Source organism: Cyprinus carpio, chromosome B13 (assembly GCF_018340385.1).
Source record: "Cyprinus carpio isolate SPL01 chromosome B13, ASM1834038v1, whole genome shotgun sequence".
Classification (NCBI taxonomy): Eukaryota; Metazoa; Chordata; class Actinopteri; order Cypriniformes; family Cyprinidae; genus Cyprinus; species Cyprinus carpio.
This window is the reverse complement of record NC_056609.1, coordinates 12,508,858-12,533,569: the sequence shown is the minus strand read 5'-3', so window position 1 is coordinate 12,533,569 and position 24,712 is coordinate 12,508,858. Positions and strand designations below refer to the sequence as shown.

At 37.5% G+C, this 24,712-nt stretch overlaps 1 protein-coding gene across 10 annotated transcripts in view; it reads left to right on the top strand.

Moving 5' to 3' along the window:
- The window catches only part of LOC109071502 (sodium bicarbonate transporter-like protein 11), a 68,474-nt gene continuing 43,762 nt past the window's right edge, over positions 1 to 24,712 (top strand). The window contains exons 1-4 of one of the 10 annotated variants that reach the window (XM_042736617.1): positions 1 to 145; positions 531 to 623; positions 19,553 to 19,603; positions 22,603 to 22,725. In XM_042736617.1, the coding sequence (XP_042592551.1) occupies positions 563 to 623; positions 19,553 to 19,603; positions 22,603 to 22,725 (235 nt within the window). In that variant the 5' untranslated portion in view covers positions 1 to 145; positions 531 to 562. Of the gene's footprint in view, positions 146 to 317; positions 624 to 5,864; positions 6,034 to 14,322; positions 14,457 to 19,552; positions 19,604 to 22,602; positions 22,726 to 24,712 lie in introns of those variants that run through there. The other 9 variants (XM_042736616.1, XM_042736624.1, XM_042736619.1 and 6 more) reach the window with 9 other exon arrangements.

Genomic DNA, 24,712 nt, shown 5'->3' with positions numbered 1-24,712 from the left:
AGTGTTCTCTTCTAAAGTTCTCAAAACTAAACTGAATAAAGAATCCTAAATTCACAGTAACAGCTACAGAAAAAAATCTTATATGAAACTGCTACAGGGCTCTCCAAAAGAAAGCACGTGTCTCATGTTCTCTGCGCGCTATCTAGTGGGGGACCTTTCTCTCATACTAGTTTCTCACATACTCATAGTTACAAGTCCGCTATTAATTTAAAGTCACGTTTAAAATATTTTTAAACAGTAGGAGAAACAGTTTTTCCCTCTAAAATCCACACAACAGTGATGTTGATGGTCCATCAGTGTCCAGTCGCACTGTTTTGCTGGAGCGTGATTGGTCCAGAATCACGAGCTTTTGTTCGCGTGCTGCACCTCTTGCGCTCTCGCTGTCATGCACACCTGAGGAACAGTCGCGCGCACCGCTAACATGCCAGTCTGTGTTTCACACTCAGGAGAAAAGAGAACAACTTGACCAGTTAGTCTGGATATAAAGATAAGCTAACTCTCAGAAAAGCTTCCTCTGGATGTGATTTCAGACATTAGAAGGTGTACCAAACTGAAAGACATCATGAAGACGGATAAAGACGGTGAAGACATGAGGGGAGTGACTGTTAACCGCTTTGCTGAAGGTAAGGATGTTTGTATCGACACGGACAAGGTGGCAAACTGAATGAAAATACAGTTATTAACGAAATATGCTTGTGATAGAAGTTGTAATTTTTGCAAAGTTTTAATGTTAAAAATACAAGTTTATGTTTTTGTTGTAAACCTCAAAGTCCTGCTGAATGTCGCGTAATTTGAATATACTAAACTGCAAAAAAACAACAAATGTTTGTTTTCCTATTCTAGTCTTGAACAGATGCTATTTTTCAACAAACATTGCCATGGCAACCATAGTTTTGTTACTGCTACTTACATTACTGTAAAGCCATATTAATTTAATATTGGACGAACATCAAACAGAAGGACCCTTTCCTTGAAGAAACTTGCTGTCATTTTATAAGTGTTTAGGCCTTTATATATATTTTTTGCTGATATTTAATCACACTTGTGTTGTTGTAACGTCACAATAATTGTAACAATATTATTATGGTATGGTTACCATGGTAATTTTTTAAGAGATAGGCCTATGGTGTTTTCCAGAAATCCAAACTCTAGCCTTCATTATCACTGCCCCAGTCACATTATCTAGTCCTGTTATTCAAGACAAGCACAAGGCCAAAGACTACAGAAGTGATAACTACTGCACAACCTGACTAACCATGATAAATATGGTTCATTTATAAATTATATTATAGAGTTATTTATTATGCAAATCTGTTAAAATATCGCCTAATACGATATCCATGCATTTATTTGGCCAACTACTGAAGTAGCACTTTCCCAAAAAGGAATTTCTGTAGAACTCGGAAATCTGATCTTATCGTCTGCTAATTTTTTTTTGATGAACAGTCTAGTCATATATAATTCTGGATGTATTAACACATTTAAATGGAAAATGTGTATGACCAATGATTTTCTATCAGCATAATTACCTTTTTCTTTATGATTAAGCTGTATTTTCCATTCCCTATCAAGACTGACACAACAAAGAAAGGATGAGTGTCCCAATAGTTTGCTATATAATAGAGCTGCACATAAGCTGCCTGGGTTCATGCTCTTAGGGTAATGAGCGAAGGAAGGACTGCTGGATAAAGATTCATCTTTTTATTCTGTCTTTCAGCAGTTAGTCTCACAAAGTCAAAAGCTATCAGGCTGTCTGATCAAAGAGGATACCCTGTTTATTAATCTATACAAAACATTTAGAAAGCCTCTTTTTAAAGCATCTTTGCACACCCGTAAGAATCAGCATCCACCGCAGCAGTGGTGCCATTTCAGACTCTCATTCGCCTGACAAAAAATGGAAAGTTCCCTTAGTAGTTGTGTAGACATAACATGCTTCCTCCCACATATTCTATTGTCCTTGGAGCTCATGAAGTACTGCAAGTGAGAGGTAACTCAGAATTTCTCTCGCACACTTTGTTATTGTATCATCTTAGGTTGTGAATTCAATAGATTTTGTGATAGACTGTATTAAAGATTGCTCCATTTGAACATCTTTCATATTTGTTCTAGATGTCAAGGTATTATGATAAAAATTCATTGTTTTCTTAATTCCAAATCTCACTATGAATGCACGTGCATGCTCTCTCACAAGCACACGCATATGCGCTCACACACACACACACACAAACACACACACTCTAACTGATACATTACTTACATTAGGTGAGGGTCCAGAGGAAGGAAGCTCCACCCTTTGTTGTTCACTCAGTTTGACTGTTGGCTCTTCCTGAAGATACAATACAACTCTGTGTTCTTGAATATGTGTGTGTGTGTGTGTGTGTGTGTGTGTGTGTGTGTGTGTGTGTGTGTCTGTGAAGCAAACCCAAAAAGGCCTGGTGTTTGCATGGCTCGACCTTAATGCTTATAGCAAAGGAAGAATTTGGACAAATTAAACATCATGTTACTGCATTTGCAGGGGATAGTAATATTTCAGTAGGCTGGGTTTCCATTGTGAATGCAAAATGGACTGAGACCCAGTAAGAATGAAAAGTGAACTCAGTCACTCAGTTCATATTTCAGTTTAAAGTCAGCATGAAATGAAAATTCACTTAATTTTTTAAATGCAGCTTATTGATCTTATTGTGAACAGTTCATCGATATGTTTATTTTTTTAAACAAATGGATCTTAACTGGATCTTCCTGTGAAACAAACTTCTCTTTGTTGATGTATACCTGACTTCTCTTAAACTCCGCCCCTTTCTCAGACTTGACCTCAAGGTCTCATTCAGATCTGCCTCCATCCAATCAACAAAGAAAGTATAGACCTATGTCCCCCTACACTTTTCTTTTTAAAATCCATTTTACTAAAATATGCTCACAATATGGAGAAAAAGATCCTCACTACTTCTGTTTCAAAAGCAGCAGTGACTCAGGTCTCAACAATAAAGTTTTTTTTTTTTTAAACAGTAGTTCTGCAGTACAGGTTTACACACACACACACATACACATTCCTGAAAAAAAAAAACCTTTGCCAAAAACTCATCTGCGTCTGACTGCATGATAATAAGATGAATATCATAATAAACATAATTTGTAACAAAAATCTAGAATACTTCACAGAAAACCAAACCTATATGTTTGCAAACCATAAAATTGATGTTTTAGATTATTATTTTTTTTATATATATATATTTAGTTTTGAATCTCTTGAGTCTTGAATCTTGTTGACCTGTGCTGCAAAAATACCCTGTGTATAATTTTGTATCACTTTATAGTTGACTACATATTTCTTATCTCTTTTGCAAATAATTGGAATGAACAGAAACTGTTCTGGGAGTAAATGATTAGATTTATTTACCTGAAAACCAATTACTTGTATTTGTGATGTGAATAGATAGCTCAGGAGTTATGCAAAAAGATGGTATGTTACGTTTTGGGATTGTACCTCTTGGCTTTAAGTGTTACAGTCAGCAGTCACAACCCATAAATCTCCAATACCCATTGTTTGTCCAGAAAGACAACAAAACATTTCCTGCGACGCTTATGATCTGACTATCACAGTCAAACACAGATAGGAAGTGAGGTCTAGGGCACACAAGTGAAAGCACAAAGTATTCATTAAATGTGTGTGCTTAGGAGACGGCTCCAAAGAGTCATTGTATAAGGTAGTTGTTTAGACCTCTGACAGCCACACAGGGCACTAGGGGGCAGTGTGTCACCCAGAACCCTCTGCTTTGCTGTAGGGATCTCTTTCAGTTGGCCAATGCACATTGCGTCCCTAATCTAGCCCAAATATTTTGCTGTGTGGTATGTGTGTTTGTCTGGCACCTCCGGACAACTCTGCTGAACTCAAGGACAATAGCAAGGTCAGAGATTGACCTCACTCTGTGTACCCACAGCATCCTGTGCCCACATCAGGATTTAACCCTTCACACACCACATACACCATATCTCTTATAAATCAGTCAGAGTATGATTGTGAGGTAGGATATTTCAGTAATGTCGTTATGTTGAATGTTTGGACGCGTAGGTGGCCGAATCAAATGCTTAGCATTTCATATTGTGGGAGGTACTCGGTTTGACCATAACAGAATAGTTTAAAGAGCAGCGCATCACAATACAGTCCAGGGTTTACACAAGAGCTGTGTGAACATTACAGCCCCCCCACACACATATACGTACATACACGCCTCTAAAAACTCTTTTACACACTGCCAGCAGGTGTGTTTTGTGGAAAGAGCCTTTGATGGCAACAAAATGGAGGGAGGAGAGAGGGGTTCTGTACTTCTTATAAGACTTATTGTGAGGGCCGAAATAAAAAACAGATCCTCCTATACCCCCCACTCCACTCGACAGAGAAATAAAACAAACAGCCTTGGAATGATGAGTCATTACAGTGCTTGCTGGAAATTCCTCAAACATTCTGTTCTTCTTTTTCACCTCCTTCTTCTTCTTCCTCTTCTTCTTCTTCTTCACCATTGTCTTCATCTTTTTCATCTACTTATACTGCCTTATACTATCATCATGTTCTGCTGTTGCTGCTAGTATACTGCGTCTGCTTCAACGTCTTCTTTCTCTACATCTAATCTTTGTCTTCTGCTTCTTTTGTTTGACTTTTTGCTTTGTCGTCATTCTGTTTATTTTTGTCTTTTGTTATTTTCTTCATCGTCATCTTCATTTTATTCTGTCTTCTAATATTTATTCAGCTTCTGTTCAAACGTGTGGATATTTTTTTTAGACCATTTTAGCATTTAAGGGATAATTCATTCAAAATTTGCAAATTCTGTCAACATTTACTCACCATCAAGTCTGTATGTCTTCTGTGGAACATGTTGGTAACCAAGCAGTTTTGTTTACCGTTTACTTCCATTGTGTGGACATAAAACATGTTTCTCAAAATATCTTCTTTTATGTTCCACAGAAGAAAGTAAGTCATACAGGTTTGATTAGTAAATAATGACAAAATTGAATGAACTGTTCCTTTAAGTGTACTAAATATATTTTTGGGTTTGTAATCTTTATAATTTAAAATTAAAATTTCATTTTTTTTAAGTCTTCCATTGGCTTAATTTGATAGAATATTTGCCATTCAAATTCTAATTGACTACAGTAATGTCTTTGTGCCATTGGCATATTGAGTACTTTTTTACATCTGTTTTAATTGGTCTTTGCTCACTTGCATTTATTAAACAATATAACTGCCTTTTCACTGTGATGATGGCGCTACACTGTGTTGATTCTCATACGCAGCTGACTAAAAAAGCAGGATGCTTGCAACGTGTTTCAGCTAATGTACCCAATTTCAGCAGCCATCTTTTCAGTGAATCTCTCTGAAACGTTGTTTCAACATGTCTTCACCAAAAATAACAGCATCAAATAATCTAGAAGCACCACACCAAAAATAATAGCATCAAACAAACTAAAAGCACCACACCTCACAACAGGGTGTGTATTTCTATCATGCCTTGATTTTCGAGATGCAAGAATGACATTATTCCTTATTGTGAAAGAAACAAAGGACATTACAGTGACATCAGTATGTAAACTTACAGGCACACCACATCGCACATTGCAAAACATTTATCAGAATACACATTTTATTGACTACTCTGACACAGGCTCAGTTCTCTCTCACACAAAAATAATGCTATATGCCAGGCGGTTTGTCGTGACGATTTATGCCCGCAAGCATCAAGTACGCAAAGTGAAATGGAGAAACGCAGGAAATGTAGGCTTTAGGACCCAGAGTCACAGCTCAAAGGAGGCAGGGCAAGGCTGACTCACTAAATATGTCTAAGGAATGAGAGAGAGAGAAATAAAGATAGATAAAGAGAGAGAGAGAGAGAGGGAGAGGTAGAAGTAAAGAGAGGAGGGGAGAGAGAGGAGACCGGAGCAGAGGTGATCTTGCCCTCATTAGTGTCAGGACTACAGGATGATTATGGGTTGAGAAGGGAATGATGGAAGCAAACAAAGTTCTTCATTTTGTGCCATCCGGTAAGATCCACATGCACTCTCACACAAACACACACACACACATATATATGCACATGCTCCCGCGCCGTCACGACCAAGCATCCGAGGGTTCCCTGAAATTTGAGACTGTGTGTGCTAAACATGTGCAGCAGAGAGGGTGCATGCGTGTTTGTGTGTTGTTGTAAGTTTTCTCTCTGTTGAATCCTGCAGGTCTGTGGATTGTTTTTCTCACACACTGCCACTGCCGCCGCTGCTGCTGCTGGTGTTTTTTGGGGTGCGTTATGCTGGAATGCAGACGGGCTTTTTCGGGGCTGGTTTTCTTGAATGCGTCGTAAATGCTTTTACGCTGTTAATCTTAGTCGAGTAAACAGGAAAAAAGAAAAATGACATCACACACTTTCAGATACCCCACACACATATTGCAAAAGCACACGCACGCAAATACAAATGAGGGAGAGGGAGACGTGAGAAAAGAGACTGATGCAAAGCACTGATCAAAATCAAGTACCTGTAGGGTAGCGCTTGAAACAAAACGTATATGCCTGATCAGGCAGCACTTGTGTGTGCGCGCATGTGAAAACAAGCGGGTGTGTGTAGTTGGTAGTCTTCTGAGAGAGTAGGTCTTATTTGTACGCAATGTTGCTGTTCAATTCGTGTCATTGTGAAAAGTCAGTCTAATACCGCATGCAACACAAATGCGCTCAGTGTAAACACAGTAGGAAATAGAAGTGGGAAGACACCAAATCTTGTGCCCGTCTTCCCGCTGACACACACACACACACACACACACACATACATAATGAGACTGTGATTTGCATCCTTCGCCTGAGGGTTGAACTTCAAATCAGTTGATGTCTCAATTTTTTCTCCTCGCATGATTACGTGTGTGTTTCTCCATGTGTGTGTGACACACAGCATCAAGTGTGCATTTGATCAGGCTGTTGTAATTGACACTTACTTTGTGCCCATCTTGGCTTGTAGATAATCATTGTGGCACTCTGTCAATACCATAATTTCCACAGAATCTCAATGTCATTGGAGCAGGTCACGGGCCATCGGCATGCTGTGGCCGCCTGAGAACTTTCACATAGGTGAGCAATCGCTGCAACAGGATTGAAGTTGATCGACCGGATGAACGGATGGATGAAAGAATAAAATTAACGATGGGACTAATGTAATAAGCAATGTCCTCTGTCTTTTTATGACTGCCTTTCTCTCTAACGAGCATCGTGATTGCTCACCCGCCTCTCATTACACACACATGAAAGGTGGACATTTTGTCCCCAGATTCCTTTATTTACGTTTTCCCATCATGTTTGCGTATTGAGCATCCTATTTGCACTGCAGATGCCGGGATATGAATAGATGTCATTTTCTGGAGGGCTGATTGACTTTGCGTGGCTGTGCGTCCCTTTATTTATCTGTGTATGTGCGTGTACAATCATCTGCCGGGTCCCAGAGAGGTTGGTAATGCGGTTAGGCATCTCTGACTTTTCTGTTCCCCATTTGTCTTCCACCCACTGTACATTGCAGTCTGCAAAGGGAAATTAGAATCACACATTCCTCTGTTTATCTCCTCTGTTTATGGTACACTGTAAAACGGCCATATGGGCATCCTCTCTCATACAAAGAGCGGCGTCTGTGGGCGCAAATGGAGCAGCCATCACAGACGCTCACATGATGGAGAGCTTGACCCTCTTCTGATTTACAGGCACGGCCGTAATGTGGATATTTTTAGAGGCCCAAATATGTGCGCAATTTGCCAAGTGCTGTGTGTTGTTTGCTTGAGCCTAATTAATTGGCCATCTCTTCCGCTAAAAGTCTGATCCCAGATAGACATGCCTCTGCTTCTCCGTAATGGATTAAATATAGCTCGCGGGAAAAGTTACAAACGCTCCATCCTCACTTTCTGTTAGCGAATGTCAGGAACCCCCTCTCGCATCCGCACACACACACAAACACCCACGCTCAGGCAAACAGACGCGCCCCCCGCCCACCCCTGGAGTAAACCTTAGATTGCTTCAAGATGTCGGAGGATGCCAGTGTTGATGAATTCCGACCTTTGATTGCGATGCTGCCCGTGCGCCAGGGGAGAAACCTCACACACATGCCACTTTTCTGATACGCATACGGCAGACAAACACACAGATGCGCGCAGTCTGACGTTGTGCCAGTCTGTATGACAAACTGCATAAACTAGATACCATCATGGCCTTCAAATGTCAAACGGTCTTTCTGTTTTCGTTCAGAATTCACATTCCTCGTATGATACAGCTGTATCCTTTTTCTGTTCTTTCTCGCTTGTGTTTTGTCTCCGGTTTGGTCTTCTCTTGTGGCGGCGGTACTGTAGATTGTAAGAGGGAATGGTGGCCTGGCTTTAATAGAGGAAGAAGGGAATGTGCAAGCAATTAGCAGGAATCCCCCAGCAGAGCGCTCACAAAACCAGAGCAGCCGAGATATGAAGGAAAAGAAAATCTCTTTTTCCTTGATGTACAGGACAATAGTGTCCATGCAAACACATTTAAGCTGCGCATTCCCTTGGTACCGTGTGATTAAAGATGGCTGTCATGTTGAAGCATGTTAGCGCTGCGGTCACTGGATCTTGACGTCCACATTTCCCTCAGTATCTCCCTCTCCATTTCTCTTCCCAACACCCAAGAGGATGCTTTACAGGAATAAACGTGCTTAAGAGAGCGAGATCTGATGCCATCTTCATAATATTACCTAGGTTTTCCTGTTGCTGTTTGGTGCTCTTTGCTTTTGCACACACACTGCTCTGCGTATTTTCTCCTACGGCTTATAGAGAGTGAGATGAAGAGAGGCAGAGAGAGAGCAGCCGGCTCACGGACGTCTATATAACACTGTGTGATGTGTAGAGTATGCATAGATCACTATCAGGGTCACCTGGTGATTGCTCCCATCACACCGAGAGAATGAGGTGAGACGGACGCATCAGCCTTCTGCATGCTGCAGAAACATCTCTGCTGTAGGAAATTCATCTGAAAGCAAATGGCTGCGGCTTCAGGATTTCCCTGCAAATTGCCATGAACGGTTATTTCAACCGAATATGTGAAGAACATTATAATTGCGTTACACCTTATTCTGTGGCAGGGGTTTAATAAATCTATTATCAGGACGGTATCTTCTCTATTACAATCAGAAGATCCTCAGATGACATGCCAACAGACTGCCCACAGTCTGTTCACTGATGCATATTGCACTCAAAAAAAAAAAAAAAAAAAAGAAAAAAGCAAGAGCCAGCTGAAATCGCCTGTTCTGATCAGATTGGCCGGTGCTACGCTTGTTCTTTGAACATCTGAATAAAGATATTCAGTGTTTTAACAATTAAATTGAAATCAGTGAGCAAAACTGTATGTTTAACTTATGTCTGTGAAATAATCTTCTACACACATTTCAACACATATCAACACTGCTGTGTCCTTTTTTTAATTAATTAAGTTTTTCATGCCAGATTATTATGTTTTAGATAAAATATAAAATGTGACCATGGACCACAAAACGTAAGGGTCAATTGTCAATTTTTCAAGCTGAATAAATAATCTTTCTGTTGACGTATGGTTTGTTAGGATAGGACAATATTTAGGCCGAGAAACAACTATTTGAAAATCTGGAATCTGAATTTTTTTTTTTTTTTTAGAAAATCGCCTTTGAAGTTGTCCAAAAGAAGTCCTTAACAATGCATATTACTAATCAAAAATTAAGTTTTGATATATTTACGGTACGAGATTTACTAAATATCTTTATGGAACATGATCTTTATTTAATATCCTAATGATTTTTTGGAATAAAAGAAAAATTTATAATTTTCACCCAAACAATGTATTGTTGGCTATTGCTACAAATATATCTGTGCGACTTAAGACTGGTTTTGTGGTCCAAAATAAACGTTCTTCTGAAAGCTGAGTAAAAACAAAACATTAGTCGATTTCTTGTCACTCAGACCTTTTCCTATGTAAGTAGGCAGTTCTTGACCAGAATAAGCTCCAGACCAGACTTCATGCAGAGAGTCAAAAGCATCTTCCAGCAGAGGAGAATTGATGTATGCCGATGTCACACTTGCTTGAAGAAACTAATTCAGCTTGGCCTTTCTAAAATCTTTTTAATGTGTGTTTATATGTTGAAGATCAATAACATGCTCATTTGCATGCAGAAACAGTAATTTTTTCCTCATTTAATAATTTTAGCATTGAGTTTTGCCCTCTATTACTCCCACAACAGCATGCATATTAATATTTCTCTGCTGCTTTCCATGGTTTATTTGTGGAGAGAATGCATCGTCAACTGTTTGGCTTTTTCTCTCCAGGAATATTCTGTCGAGCAGCCTCATGCACACACAGACACAACTCGGTGTCTCTCTCCATCTCCTCGCCTCATCACACTCTTCCCTTATTCCCAAAGAAGCAGCATATGTGAAAGTATTAGGGGTTGCACCGAATGATCGACTAGTCAACTTCAGTGCTCTGCCATGACGCTTTAAGCTTGACGTCGACTAGTCGCTGGTTCTATAGAGGGCGCAACAGGATAAGAAATATTTGAAGGACTTCCACATTTACACTCAGTTTCCAAACAGTTAAAATGACAAATAAATGCATACTCTGAAAGCGCTCCACAAGACGCGTTATTGTATTACTGGATGCTTAAAATTGAATGGGAGAATACATGTTTTAAACAGCTTATTGTACAGGTAAGTTAATCTGCATTCTAATCTAATGCGCTGCTGCACTGTAACGCATACACATAGACTACAGACAGAACCTCCTACAGTACATCATGCGCAGATCGCATGCACAGAATCTTTCAGCATGGATAATGTATTGTAAACACTGTTCTTTGATTTCACTGTTTAGTAACATAGCTTAGAAACTGAACAGTTCAAGCATATATTTCTTAATAACTAAATCCCACAGCTTCACTACTACTAGTGAAATGCTGCCATGTAGAATTAATTCACACATGCAATCGCTCTCACTAATGCATTCATATGAATGTAATCTTTACTGTGCTACTTTATCTGTACGTGATTTAGAACAAGCAGAAATCTGTGAGAAATATAACGACCCAAAGACAAAAGAACTGATAAAACTGAGCTGTTATAGGAGCAATAGCCATGTATGTAGTGCTGTGTCATATGCCATAGCTGTGCACAAGGTGTTTGAGTCTCAGCTCCAGACTTATTTGTTCATTAATGACGTCATCAGTGACTAGTGGACTTCGACTCGAATTTCATCACATAAAAGTTGACTTTAAAAAATCAGAAGTCATTCAACCCCTAGTATGTATGTGTGTCATTATTGGTCTTCAGAAGGAATTCCCTCTCTAAGCAGTCGGAGACTCGAGTGCCAAAAAGCCTGCAGGCATATTAAGTCTCTCTCTTTCCGGCTCGCTCTCTCATAGATCAGGGCTGTAAGTGACATTAAAAAGTGGCAGAGAGCACCTTTAATCTGTCTCTCATTCTGTCTGTCTGTTTAGTAGAGGTGTATACACTAATGGACCATCACTACACACTGCTAGACAACCAAAATACCATTACAGCCTGCAGGAGGCAGCTTTCTTTCTCTCATACCCTATCTCTCACATAGCCAAAGTCATATCTGTGTCAAAGCATGGCCCTTCTCGTACAGGTACCGCCGGATTAAAAGATCTCAAAAACCTAATGTCTGTGAAATAACAGTGACTAAGCAGCATTTCTAAACCCAAAGCACATGCTTTCTGCATTTGTACCTTCTCTTATGATATTACAGCTGTAAAAGATTATGTAAAAGATGCATTCACATGTTTGATGTGCTTTTAAATTGCAGGCCATGTGCCCTGTTTCTTACAGTACCTCCAATTTTTTAATGCACATTGTCCATTTGTCAGGGCAGGGATTAATGTTTTTGGTCTGCCAGAGTGTGGTGCCATATGGCTGGTTGTGACAGCCTCGCAAACTCAATTTACTGGATTTTTATTTTTTTTTGACATTATGCAAACCTGCCGAGATGCAGCGTGAGATTTCAATTCCTCTCTTGATGAAAATGTTAGAGGGATAGTTCTCCCAAAAATTATTTTGTAATCATTTATTCACTTTCACATAATTCCAAACCTCTTGATTTTCTTGCTTCTGTGGAATACGAAATATGTTTTGAAGAATATTGAAAATGTATGGGGATAGGGGCTGATGAGCTCAGAAAATGAAAAAATAAATAAATAATATTTTTATAAAAATTTCGTAAAGTAGTCCATATAACTTAATCCAATATATTCCAAGTCCTCTGAAGATTTACGATCGTTTTGAGATAAACAGACAGATATATGAAACATATTTAAATAAATTTATAAAAATGTTTGCATATTTGGTGTAATTTTGCACTTCCTTATTAGCTAAAATGTTTCTTATGTTGACTAAAATGCTGTTTTAGTAAGTAATAGGAGCTAAAATTAATTAAATTCGGCATGACAAAATATTGATTAAATTTAATGGATTTTTCATCAAAATACAAAACTTAATGCTATAAAACTGTAACAGTTAACTGTAAAAAAACAGTAACACTTTATTTTAAGGTGTCCTTGTTACATGTTACATGTACTTACTATTTCAATTACAATAAATATGCATAATTACATGCAAGTAACCTTAAGCCAAACCCTAATCCTAACCCTAACCATATATTAAGTACATGTAGTTAATTAATATACTCAGTATTAAATATATAATTACACTGTAACAAGGACACCTTAAAATAAAGTGTAACCAAATTTTTTTTTAAATCATCTAATGTACGTATACTAACATTTAAATGAATCATTTGATAAAATGCAATTATTTTGTACATAGGCCTATTGTTTTTTATATTGTGCTTATATTAAAAAAACCTACATGTAATTACTTAATTTACACCGTTGACCTCTTAACCCACACTTAAACCAAACCATACCACAAAACCTGTTCCTAAAATTAACCTCAATAGCAGCAAGGTTTTGCAATGCAACGTGAACACAATACATATTTTGGGTTACACTTTATTTTAATGTGTCATTGTTACCATGTAATTACACAAATAAGTAACATTAAATCACAACATGTTCTTGCAGTAGGGTTAGGTTTATGGTTTAGTTATGTAAAGTTATTTGCTTATAACTATGCATAATTTACTGGTATTACTGTAGTAATTAAATTAAGGTGTTACTGAACATACTGTACTTTTTGACATAAGTACAAAGTAGTTAAAGACACCTAATATGAAGAGTGAGTCAAAGAAAAATTCCAGTTAGCGCAGTGCAGTATGATACATCCAAAAAAGGCGCATCAAGATGAGTCATGACATGTTTGATGTCAATAATGAGACATGAAAACCAAATACTACCGTTTATTATTATTATGTTTATTTTTGGTCAAATATAAGAAAGTTCAAAATGTACATTTGAATTGTGATTGTAGATGTTGATTTTGATTTGCATGATTGCTGTAATCAGTTCTGAAGAACTAGATGCATCAGGGCTGCGTAGCTTCTGATGTACTTATTATGAGGTTCAATTTCAAAGAAGAATATCACATTAAGGTTACTGTCTTGAAGGAAGTAGTGAGATCGAGCGGCTGTCTTGTGTGACCTAGCACCTCTGTGATGAGCTTATTTAACTCTGTGTGTGTGTTTGAGAGAGAGGGAGGACAGCTTGACTACACACCCTTGCTTTCACACCAGCCAAACTACACAGCCACCTCAGCTGTGCAACAACATGCTTGCTCTTGCACTGTTGTTTCATCTTCGCACACTTTATCTGTAAATTTGCATTATTCGCCAGAGAGAGTTCGTCCATCCCGACAGTATTTTTCTAGCGTGTCTGGTCTTGTCTAGAAAAAAAAATAAAAAATGTAAGCAAGGAGAGAAGGAGAAGGAGAGAGAGAGAGAGAGATACTGAGGCATATTTGATGTTTTATGCTCTTTATCTTGAGTACGAAACTGAATAGATGTACAGGCTGTTTGTGGTTTTGTTGCACACTAACCACATACATGAGTATTTCTTAACAACCAGACCACCAAGCTTTAAAGAGACACCCCTCTCACTGCTCACTGGCGCAGAGAGCCTGAAATTGCCTGCGTGTGTGTGTGTGTAAAGGGGAAGGACTCGCTGGTTGCTTCAGTCTGTGACTCACACATCAGCTTATCGCTGTAGCTGAACTGAATCTAGACATCGTATTAAATGCACATGCAAACAATGATGATCCGTTTGAGAGTACAACTACATTGGCGTTCAAATATTCACGTGCGCACACACACACACACACACACACACACACACACACACACACACACACACACACACACACACACACACACAAAGACCTGTTCTGCCAGTTCTTGCTTCCTGTTTGCCAAGACAGCACTTCCTGTGTTAGTAATGATGCTCAGATATTAGGAGCCTGTTCGCTACGCAGCCTGCACCAGGTATTTTCTGTTCGCTTTAGATTTGAGTTATCGTTTGTCCATGTTTCCTTGCATTAATGTGATTAGCAGGTTTTTTTTATCAAGATTTATTCCAAAAACAGCTTTCTGTTTAGTCTTTTTGTGCCTCCTTTTATCTCTCATTCTTTCAGCACATTGGCTTTGATCACGTCTCCACGTGAAAAATATTTTTTTCCTCTGGTTTGCAGGAAATGTGATTATAGAAGAGACTGAAGAAAAAGCGAGAGAGTTTTGCATTTCAAACTTGAACGAATAAAACAGTAAAGGTGCATTAATTACAACACGTCTTGACGGATCTGTTTGTGTTTCATGCTTCATGCCTGTGGGAGGATTCGAATGCAAACCTTAGCTTGTTTGGTTTGATATGTCTGTTTTGGCTTGGTCTGCGTACTAGTGTTGGACAATATGCTCAATTGTCATATCATCCTATAGTCAGCATGTGAGATCGCGATACATGATATTATCGTGCAAATTTATTTAATTATTTACTTTCTTAGTTTCATTGCCGGAGAGTGAACCAACTCCAGCGTAATGCTAAAATAGCATAATGTTTTTAATATGACTGAATTTGTATTTAACATAAAAATTTAATAGAAAGTTAGTGTTATTATAATGCTTGAATTTCCTCAGTTATTTAAACAGTAGCTACAGAAAATGAGCAAAGAACATTTACAGTACATTATCAAAGAACATCATCACTGACTTCAGTCTAGCATGAGTATTTGCCCTCTAAAAACACTCATGTTATAATCAGTGAAGCTATCTACACTATATAATGAATAAATCTCTTATACTTACATCACACTTAAATCTGCACTTTATTGTTTATGTTTAGAGAATTCACGAGAGAGCAGGAGTGCGTGCACTGAAAAACAAAACGGCGCTGTTTCAGACTAATCTAGATGCCTCTGATTAGCCATTGCGTTCAAAAAGTCAACGGAACCGTGTGTGATTGCTTATAACACAACAACACTTTAAAATTGCCTAAAAATAAATATGATGAATCAAATAAAAAGTAGCCTGATAAAAATAATAATAATAACAATAAAAAAAAAAAAAAAAAAATAAAAATAACAATAATAATAAAAACAAAAACATGAATCATATGTCATCAAAGGCATTAGCCACAGGCGATATCTTTGACTATCGTTGATACACGATACTATCTTCTGTCAGCACCACCCTACTGTGTACCGTACCTACAATAACCTCTAAAAAGGAAGTGCGATGCTTGCCCCCACCCCCGGACCTGAGTGATTTAATGCTGAAAGTGCCGCAGCACCACTTCCTCTATCAGTCCTGCTCGCTTCCTTTGCATATCGACACGCATCTGCGGTGGAAATAAGCATGCCATATCGTGGCATTAGAGAAATATCTTCAGTTCAGACGTTGAGCCAGGGGTTGGTCACACAGTACCCTTAGCTGGAGGCAGCAGAGACGAAGTACCCAGTGAAAGGTCAGAGTGGGGGTAAATAGCACAGTGACTGCGTCCCCTCCGGAGGGCCTGTAGGCATGGCTGGGCTAAAGGTGTTTTGTCTGTAGGGACGGTTCTGATGGGAACACACACAGAATACCAATCGGCTGCAGTGTCGTCACTGACTTTGAATGGCAGGGGAGGGAGTCGTTTTTTTTCCATCTGCCTCACCAGCTTACTCTTGGCTTCCTAAATTATGTTACGACAGGAGGACATTTAAAGAATTATGGGTTTGCTTGCTCAAGCCATTTATGCAAATGCTAGTGCATGTCGTTGATTAGAGCTGGGTGGGTTGTGAGCATCATGTAATAGCAGTGTGTGAGGTGAAACGCAAAAACCTGCCCGTTTGCTGTCAGAGAATAGTCATCTACTGTGGGAGGGTGACCTTATACTGTGACCTTGGGGCTTTTACTGTGATCATAGACCTCAGTCAGTGTAAACGCTGTATTTGATTTGACACAAACACCTATGAGACTGCATAGGGTATGTTTGTTTGTACTGTGGTTAGGTTTGTTTTTTTATTGTGATGTACCTGGGTTTTGATTATTCAGAAGCAAAAATAGGACCTTAAACATGTTTTCAGTAGACAAAAGTCTTCTGTTGTAAAAATTAGACATGAATCAGAGCTTAAGCATGTGTTTTGTAAGTAATTGTACATGTGTTTTTGTAAATTTGAAGGGACACCAATCACTTTCATACATAAAACCTGCTAAATTGCTAATTAAATGGACTATTTTCAGCAAATGTACAAAATCTATTGAATCAAACTGCTTCCCATCATTTACTTGTATTGAAACGCAATCAAATTTACACATCAGCATCAAAATGCCGTTATAATGCCATTTGTCGAACAATGGCCTTTAAATTGATTTACTGGCATTCTGGCAACAGGTTCTTTTCACACTGTTCACAATTCTGTTAAATTAATGCAGGGTCGTAACCATATAGACACTGAGGGGGACAAGCCCCTCACCACCCACCCCTCTAAAATAAGCAGATATGGCCAAATGGTCCCCCATCCAATATTTGACATGGTTGATGCCAATATGCTGTGCTCCATTACGCTCCACTCTCTGTGTTATGAGGATGTCAAAATGTTTTAAAATTTAAATTCTCAGGATAGTCTGTCTCTGCAGTCTAACAGTGTCAAAATATTTGAGATGGCAAATCAAATCAAAGGAGGAAGAGTTTACTGTTCACTGAACTCAAACAGGAATCCAGTGCAATGATTTAGTTTTAAAGATCAATAAGTGTGAAATAAGTAGTTAGACATTTAAAATTCAACAGTATTTTGTGAAAGATTCTACCAACAGTAATATCTAAAGCAAAGGATTCTACTTATTGTGGTCAAATTTCAGTTTTAAATTGAAAAGAGCCTATATCATTTATGTGATGGAATTTGTAATTTATACATTTAAATCCATTTCATTCTTCCATTTAGATTAAATAAAAAGGACATCTGTACCCTTTACAACATCAGTTGTTTATTTTCTCCTGGTGTTTAAGGTCTTGAATTAATGGGAAAGTTTTAAAGTCCACTATTGTTTAATGTAAACATATACTGAAAACATTTAAAATGTAAAGCCTTGTAAGACTTCAGTTACACGTGGCGTTTATTAGTAAATGATGAAACTAAGTCATATTAAATGCAGGTTTATTTAATTTTACAGTGTAACATCAACATGTTTCGCTCATTTACTAATGTGTGTGTGTGTGTGTGTGTGTGTGTGTGTGTGTGTGTGTGTGTGTGTGTGTGTGTGTTTGTAGGTTGTCACAATACTAATGAGATCACACTGCCCTGAGACAGTACAACATATTGAACAGACTGCTCTTCTGCTGCTCACAACCTTGTTTTTGTTGGCATCAAATTACTAATGCAAAAGCTGTCGGAATAACCCTCAAGAAATCATTGTATAAAATGATTTAGTTAGAGACATGAGCATGAGGATGTTAGCTCAGCTATGTCTTTGTTATATATGAATCTTCAGTCTTCAGTGAGGGTTTTTATTGATTTTAAATAAGTGCTAATTTAAGGCACAGTGTGAGGGGTTGTCAGGCATTCAGAGGCTTCTTATGTTGGACTGGCCAGTCCCAGCTGATTGGAGTTTCATATCAGCTTTATATTCAGACAGTCTGTTTCCTGCGCTGACACATTCTACTTTTTTACATCCTGCAGAATATAACGGCACAGCAGCTCGTGTTTTTGGGCTGTCACTGAAGAGAAATATGAGACAAACTCTCTGTCAGTACGTCTGATGTAGTCTGTTCACTGTACAACAGGACGAGATATGTGCAAGTTTGTGTGTGTGGGTGTGTGTGTATTATTTTCATGTTCCAAAATGTGAGTGCTGTGGTACACTTGTGCCAGCCGTACATGCATACTCTCTTTAGACAGGGTGTTTGGCTGGAAAGAGAGGTACCTGACAATTAAGGGAGTCAGAAAGTGTTAAAAGAGAAACCTCAGTCACGGCTGACTTCACCTCATAAATATCCCCTTAAACGGCACCAAATGAATGTAGTCCACAGGTGTGGGAGTATGTGTGCTGGTTCCATGTGCATGTGTTTATGCTTGAGTATGAGTATATTGGAATAAATACACAAGTTTGTGTGTGTATCAGTGTAATTGTGCTTTGGAGTGTGTGTGGCTGCAAAATGACAGGGAACAAAAAAATCATAAATTAGTCATCATGTGCCATGTTCAATACAGCAGCATCTTAGAGATGTCTAATCGGTTAAAAAGCAGAAGTTATTCCTCCAACACATGCGTATGACATCATTAACAATGGCCCTATGTTGTTGAACTAATGTGGTTCAAATGATGGAGATGCGACCGTGTTCGGGAATCAGTCGTAACTGGCTAGTTTGTTTCAACAACAATGCATCGTACTATGGTGGTTAATCAGCGAGTTACGTCATTGTACAGGAAATGCACCCGAGACAAGTTTAATAGTGGGTTAATAAAATAAAATAAATGTAAGTAATTATGCTTATTTTTTCACAGATCACAGCCATAATATGTCAACTCTAAATTGTAATTCAGTTGTTTTGGATTTTTAAATAATTTCCCTAATTTTAAATTGATCTTGGCAGTAGCAATCAACCTCATAAAAAATGCTTCTAAATTTAATATGGTATTCAAATTTTTTCAGTTTTTTTTTTTTGTTTTTTGTCAAAACTGTAATATTTTCTGTCTTAGTGTGGTGACAATAGATGGAGTTAAATATCAGTTTGAAACTATCCTGTAGTCTTAATTTATTAAAAAATGATTAATTACTTTATTCTTACCGGTAATTATTAATTAATATTCATAATAACACTTTTACACATTATTTTTGTGTCTGTTGGCATTGACATTTATTGAGAGGAAAAACATTTTGGGAGAAAATAGAGGCCAGAGACAGCACCCGAAAATGTGGAACAGATTAATCCATAATAATTCCTGGATAGATAGCCTTTTATTTTTGTAGTCTGTTTTGTCCCAGTACTTAAGAATCAGTGCTTGATCAAACCTGCTTTATTCTCTTACGGTAATCTGAAACACTTATTTAACACACACTCATTATTTGACGTCTTTTGTTTATTGTGGTTTTAATTTCTCTTGCAGAGGCTCCCTCCTCAGGGATGGCTAAGAATGGATACTTCTATCAAGAGATGGGTGAGTGAATGTTTGTAGGAGTTGGTTGGTGTGTTTGTTGTTCAACACATGGCCTGGAGGAGAGGTGTGAAGGTCGAGCTGGGAGTAAAACACAGGGAGAAGGAAACTCCTTTCTACAGTATTAAAAGCATGCTCTCATTTCTGAATTGCAGGAATATTCAAAATGTAGTATTTCTGGTTTTCTCATCAGTGTCAAAGAGAGACAAGTTATCTGCCTCAGATTCTGCTGCATTGAAGCCCAATGCAGCAAAATCCAAGCAAAAAACAACAACAACAAAAAAAGGTCTGAAAGTGCCTGAAATGCTGTCTGTAAAATTAAATGTGTAAATTTTGTTAGTGCAAGTACATCTCGGGGCATATTCCGATTTCTCAAGTATTCTCTCATTATGCCATTTCAGAAATCACTGTTTATGTCATCACTCTCTCTCAATTCAATTCAAGGGGCTCTTGTTTATACGTATAACAAAGTATGGGGGGTATTTTCAATAAATGAGTTAATTTGTTAATGAATAGGCTTTCAGTGACTCAAACACTTATGAATATGATCAACCACGGTGTGCTGAGCTTGAAAGAGCGAGTGAGAAAAGGGGAAAAAAGGGGAACGCCGTCGCCGGGGAGAGGAATATCCTTTCGCCCGCTCACCGTAGGTCCAGGGCGGTAGAGTCAGTGAGCACACATGGATTAACAGACCCCTCTCCTCTCCAGCTTTACATAGAGAATAATAGAGGGAAGGATTAGTGAATAAATGAATAGATGAGGAGAAAGATATGGAACCGATAGCCACTCACATACCACATTCAGCCAGAGAAGCAAGAACAATAACGAGCTGCCATGTGTGGATAAATCACAGCTTCAGCCACACTCTGGCTACACAGTCACATCTGTGGGGTATTAAACCCAAAGAACACTTTGTATTCAACAGGAAAAAAGAGAGAAATGTATGGATTATTGAAGCCTTGTAGTGTTTGCGTTGAGGAACTGTCTTATCGGTGCTGAAATATCAATTCAGAATCAAATGGATTAAATGTACAGTGGTGCATATTAATTATGTATATTAAGTGAAACTTTAACATATGAGTTTGTCAGTAATGTATAGGGTCAGCAGAGAACAGTGTAGGTATGTATGTAGATATGAAAAATTCTGCAATATTAATATGGATTAGTAGAAATTGGATATTTATTTTATTTTATTTATATGAAGAGCCAATTTATATTGTATACTTTGCTATACTGTAAAATATATCCTGTAAAATTTACAGTAAGAAAATTACAGCTGTAGTTGCCAGAAATTCACTGTAAAAATATGCTGACAGTGTTTCCGGTGTTACTGGATAGCATATTGGCAATGTTGGAAAAGTTGTTTTGGAAATGTATTATGTTACAGATTACAGTTAACTTATTTAAAATGTAATAAGTAGTTTAACCTCTTAAGACCAGTCTTTACATTGTTTAGAGCATTAAAAATAATGTAAAATAATAATAATAATAATAATAATAATAATAATAATAATTTTTAAAAGATATTTCATTCATAAGTTGATAATAAGACATAAATAAGTTCACAAGTTATGCTATGTCCTTGGTAGAGGACATCGGGACTTAATTTCTTTAAAAAAAAAATAAAAAGACATGAATGAACATGCATAGGCAAAAACAATTGATTTTTTTAAATCACCAATACATTTTTAGTTTTCAAGATTTTTTTTTTTACCAAACTTTGTATAAAGATGATTCTCAACTATGTTATAACAGAATGATTCAATATACCATTCTTCCTTCAAAAAAATTTGTGTAAAATGACCATAAACGGGTTTTCTCATTATATATACTAAATATAATTTGCATATTAATTTGCATATTAATGTGCAATTAATTAGTGTTTTTGGGGCAACATGTAATGAAAAAAAGAAGTGTAATAATGGGAGTAATAATTGACAAGATTTTCATAATAATATATAATATTTCATAGAATATTGAAATATAATTTATTTTCCTATTAATTTGTTATGTCTCCCAAAATGCATAATAAACATGCTTTTAGTCCTGATGTCCTCATATGAGTATTAAATATACGTATGAAATCAACGTCTTGTTTCGTAATGGAAAGTAATATTTTGATTTCAAACCCCATAACATTTTCCTGAGATGCTGATTTATGACACACAATTTAAAAAATTAGACAGATTTAAATAATTACAAAATATTATCATATTTCCATAAGAGTGTCACTAAGTTAATTTCAGACATTTTTGATGACCAAGGAGAGGGAGTGGTCGTGGTGAAACATCCAGTCATTTGGTGTCTCTGAAAAACCCTGAATGTGCTCTGTACAGGACATCCAGACTTAAAACTGTGGCATGTAGAGTCTCAGAGAAATTCACAAAAAAATTATGTCCTCATATGAGGCCACAGGGTCTTAAGAGGTTAACTATTTCAGTTACTTTATTAAAGTAATTTAACTGATTACATTTGATTACTTTTTTGATTACTTTTCTAAACTTCAAACAAATGTTTTCAACTGTTAATCATTTTAAAACATTAAAAGCATGCAAGGTTAACTTTACAGTAGTACTCGACACTGTCAGACTTTCAAAGTCCTTCATCACTTGAATTAAGATTATAATATTTTAATTTTAAAGCACAGTCACTACAAAATCAGACTTTGGCACATTGTTTTACTTTGAGATTGTTCTGAGGTTAAATATAGATTTAAAATCATAACTAGAAATAGTTTAATAGCTTAGATACTGTTTCTGAAAATCAACCCTTTGCATAGCTATGACAGGAAACACTTACAATCTAACAATGCTTTGGAAAAAATATACATTAACCCAAACAGGAAATAAAACAGTTACTGAATAAGCATGAGTCCTATTCTGTGTCCTAAACATTGTTGTTTCATATTTTAGAGCAGTCGATGCAATTTGTGTGTATTAAAATATGTGTTTAAAAAGTATATATAGATTGAGGCTGTTTTGTGTGTGTGTGCCTGCTCTTAGAACAGAGGGAGAGAGAAGAACATGAGGAGGGGAGCGAGGAGCGAGAGGAGGGCCAGGACTCTCCCATCCCATCAGGAGATGACATTCATCTCTACGGCAACCAGACACACCAAGGAGGGACAGGTCAGTGAATGTGTGTGTTTGCGAGCGAGTTCAGGGTGGGATGGCAGTTAGACCCAGAGCTGTTGATGAGCTCTGGAGATGCTCAGGTTAGCAGGTCAGTTGTTGCCATGGCAACAGTCTCAGGTGTGCTGTGATTATGTCGCGGCAATCCCACCAAACCCACACACGGTGAGAGGTCACCTGTTGTCACTCAAAACCACACAAAGTCGTCTTCTATTCTCTCTGTCCTCAGTCTCTGCAGGAAAATGTAATCAAAGATGACAATTGAAAAATAAACAAAAAACAGTGGAAACTGTTGACATCTCCGTTGTAATTTACTTAGTATATCGTGCATGCAAAAGGCCAAATAGTTGCTTTTAAACCGCTGATAAACATTCGGTTACGTATTCAAGGAAGAATGGACATTGTTTTGGAAAAGTTGCCATTAAGGTTGTCTAAATCCATAATGAAGGTTTACCAGGCAGCACAACGAGAAAAGTTTAGCTACAGTATAGGTCAAAATAAATAATGAGAAATAATATATACTAATAATATACTGTTACAGTATTACAATTCTCAGAGGACTGAATAAGCCGGAAAAAAAAGAAACCGGCCAATTTGCCTTGTAAGACAGTATAATCCCATAATGTGTTTTTGTACAATGCATATTTACCTAACCTTTTCAGGTAAATCTAGTCCTGTCTGAACAAAGCTTTTGTTATCTCTCATAAATCTGTACGTTGGATGTGCGCCAATATCTGCAAAAAGGTGTGTTTACAAAAACTTAAGTACATAAGTACCAATGAATCACGTGCTCCAAGGTTAATTGCTGATTCTTGTCCACATCTGGAAAAAAATAAGATCTTCATAATAGCATTATATTATATTGTATAACTTGTTATGCTACAGTATTATGCTGACTGATAAACGAATGCTAATGGATCTAAACATCAGAAGTATAATTTTTTTTAAAAAAAGTATAAAAAGTTATAAAAAGTCTTGATGAACAACGAAAGTGCACTACATCATTACATGGAGTTTAGCTAATCACAAATCTTTTACATACAGAAGTTTTATAGATACAGTTGGAAAAACAGCCTGTTTAATATGGATCAGAAAGAGGATGGAAAATGGCCATGTAAAACAAGAACTGCTTTTGGTGCAAGAAACCTCTAGTAACATTATAATTGGATGTTTAGGGGGTACAGTACAGCCCCATTTAAAGATTTTTGCTGCATTTACTGTTTTGCATAACTGAAAACATTTGAAACTTATAATATCTTCTGGATGATGTAACGTATCTATTATTAGGGTTGCTATTTGCCCTAACATGCTGTTGCTGTTGAAAGTGAGCGCAGCTTCAGTAATATCACTAGACAGGTGACCCAGAATTAGACAAGCAAATGTTCTCTCTCTGTTTACTCAAATACAGTTAGTTCTGTTTTAAATTCTCTTTTCTGCGTGAGTGACTCCTGCTGTGCATTTGGTGGGCTCACATTAGGATGAGTGGGGTGTGTTCACACGTTGTCTCATCCGGTCTGATGTTCTGTCATCCTCGGCGCACAAGCCGTCAGCACTTGTCTAGATTAAAACCAAATTCCACTCCTCTGACATACTGCTAAGAGTCTGAACTGTGTAGGATGTATGCGCTTGTGTGTGCGTGTTTGAATATTTATAAACCAGGGCGTCCAAACTAGGGATGGGCATTCCAAGCAAAAATAATATTCGAAAATCACTGGGTATTACTCAGTTATTATTCGAAAATGGACGGGGGGAAAAATATACTTCAGGATCTTCTGTCACAATTATATCGTTGGGTAATTACACTGTTTATAAACTGCAGGTATCAGGGAGCCATTATTAATATCCGGGGCATTGAAATCGCTTATGAACGCGCGCTTGTTTTTTACTTTCACTTGTAAAAAGTACTTGGAGTACTTACCACATATTTTAAGATTAGATGTTTGTCAGTGGTGCTCGAGATCTGCAAATAATTTGCCATTGTCCT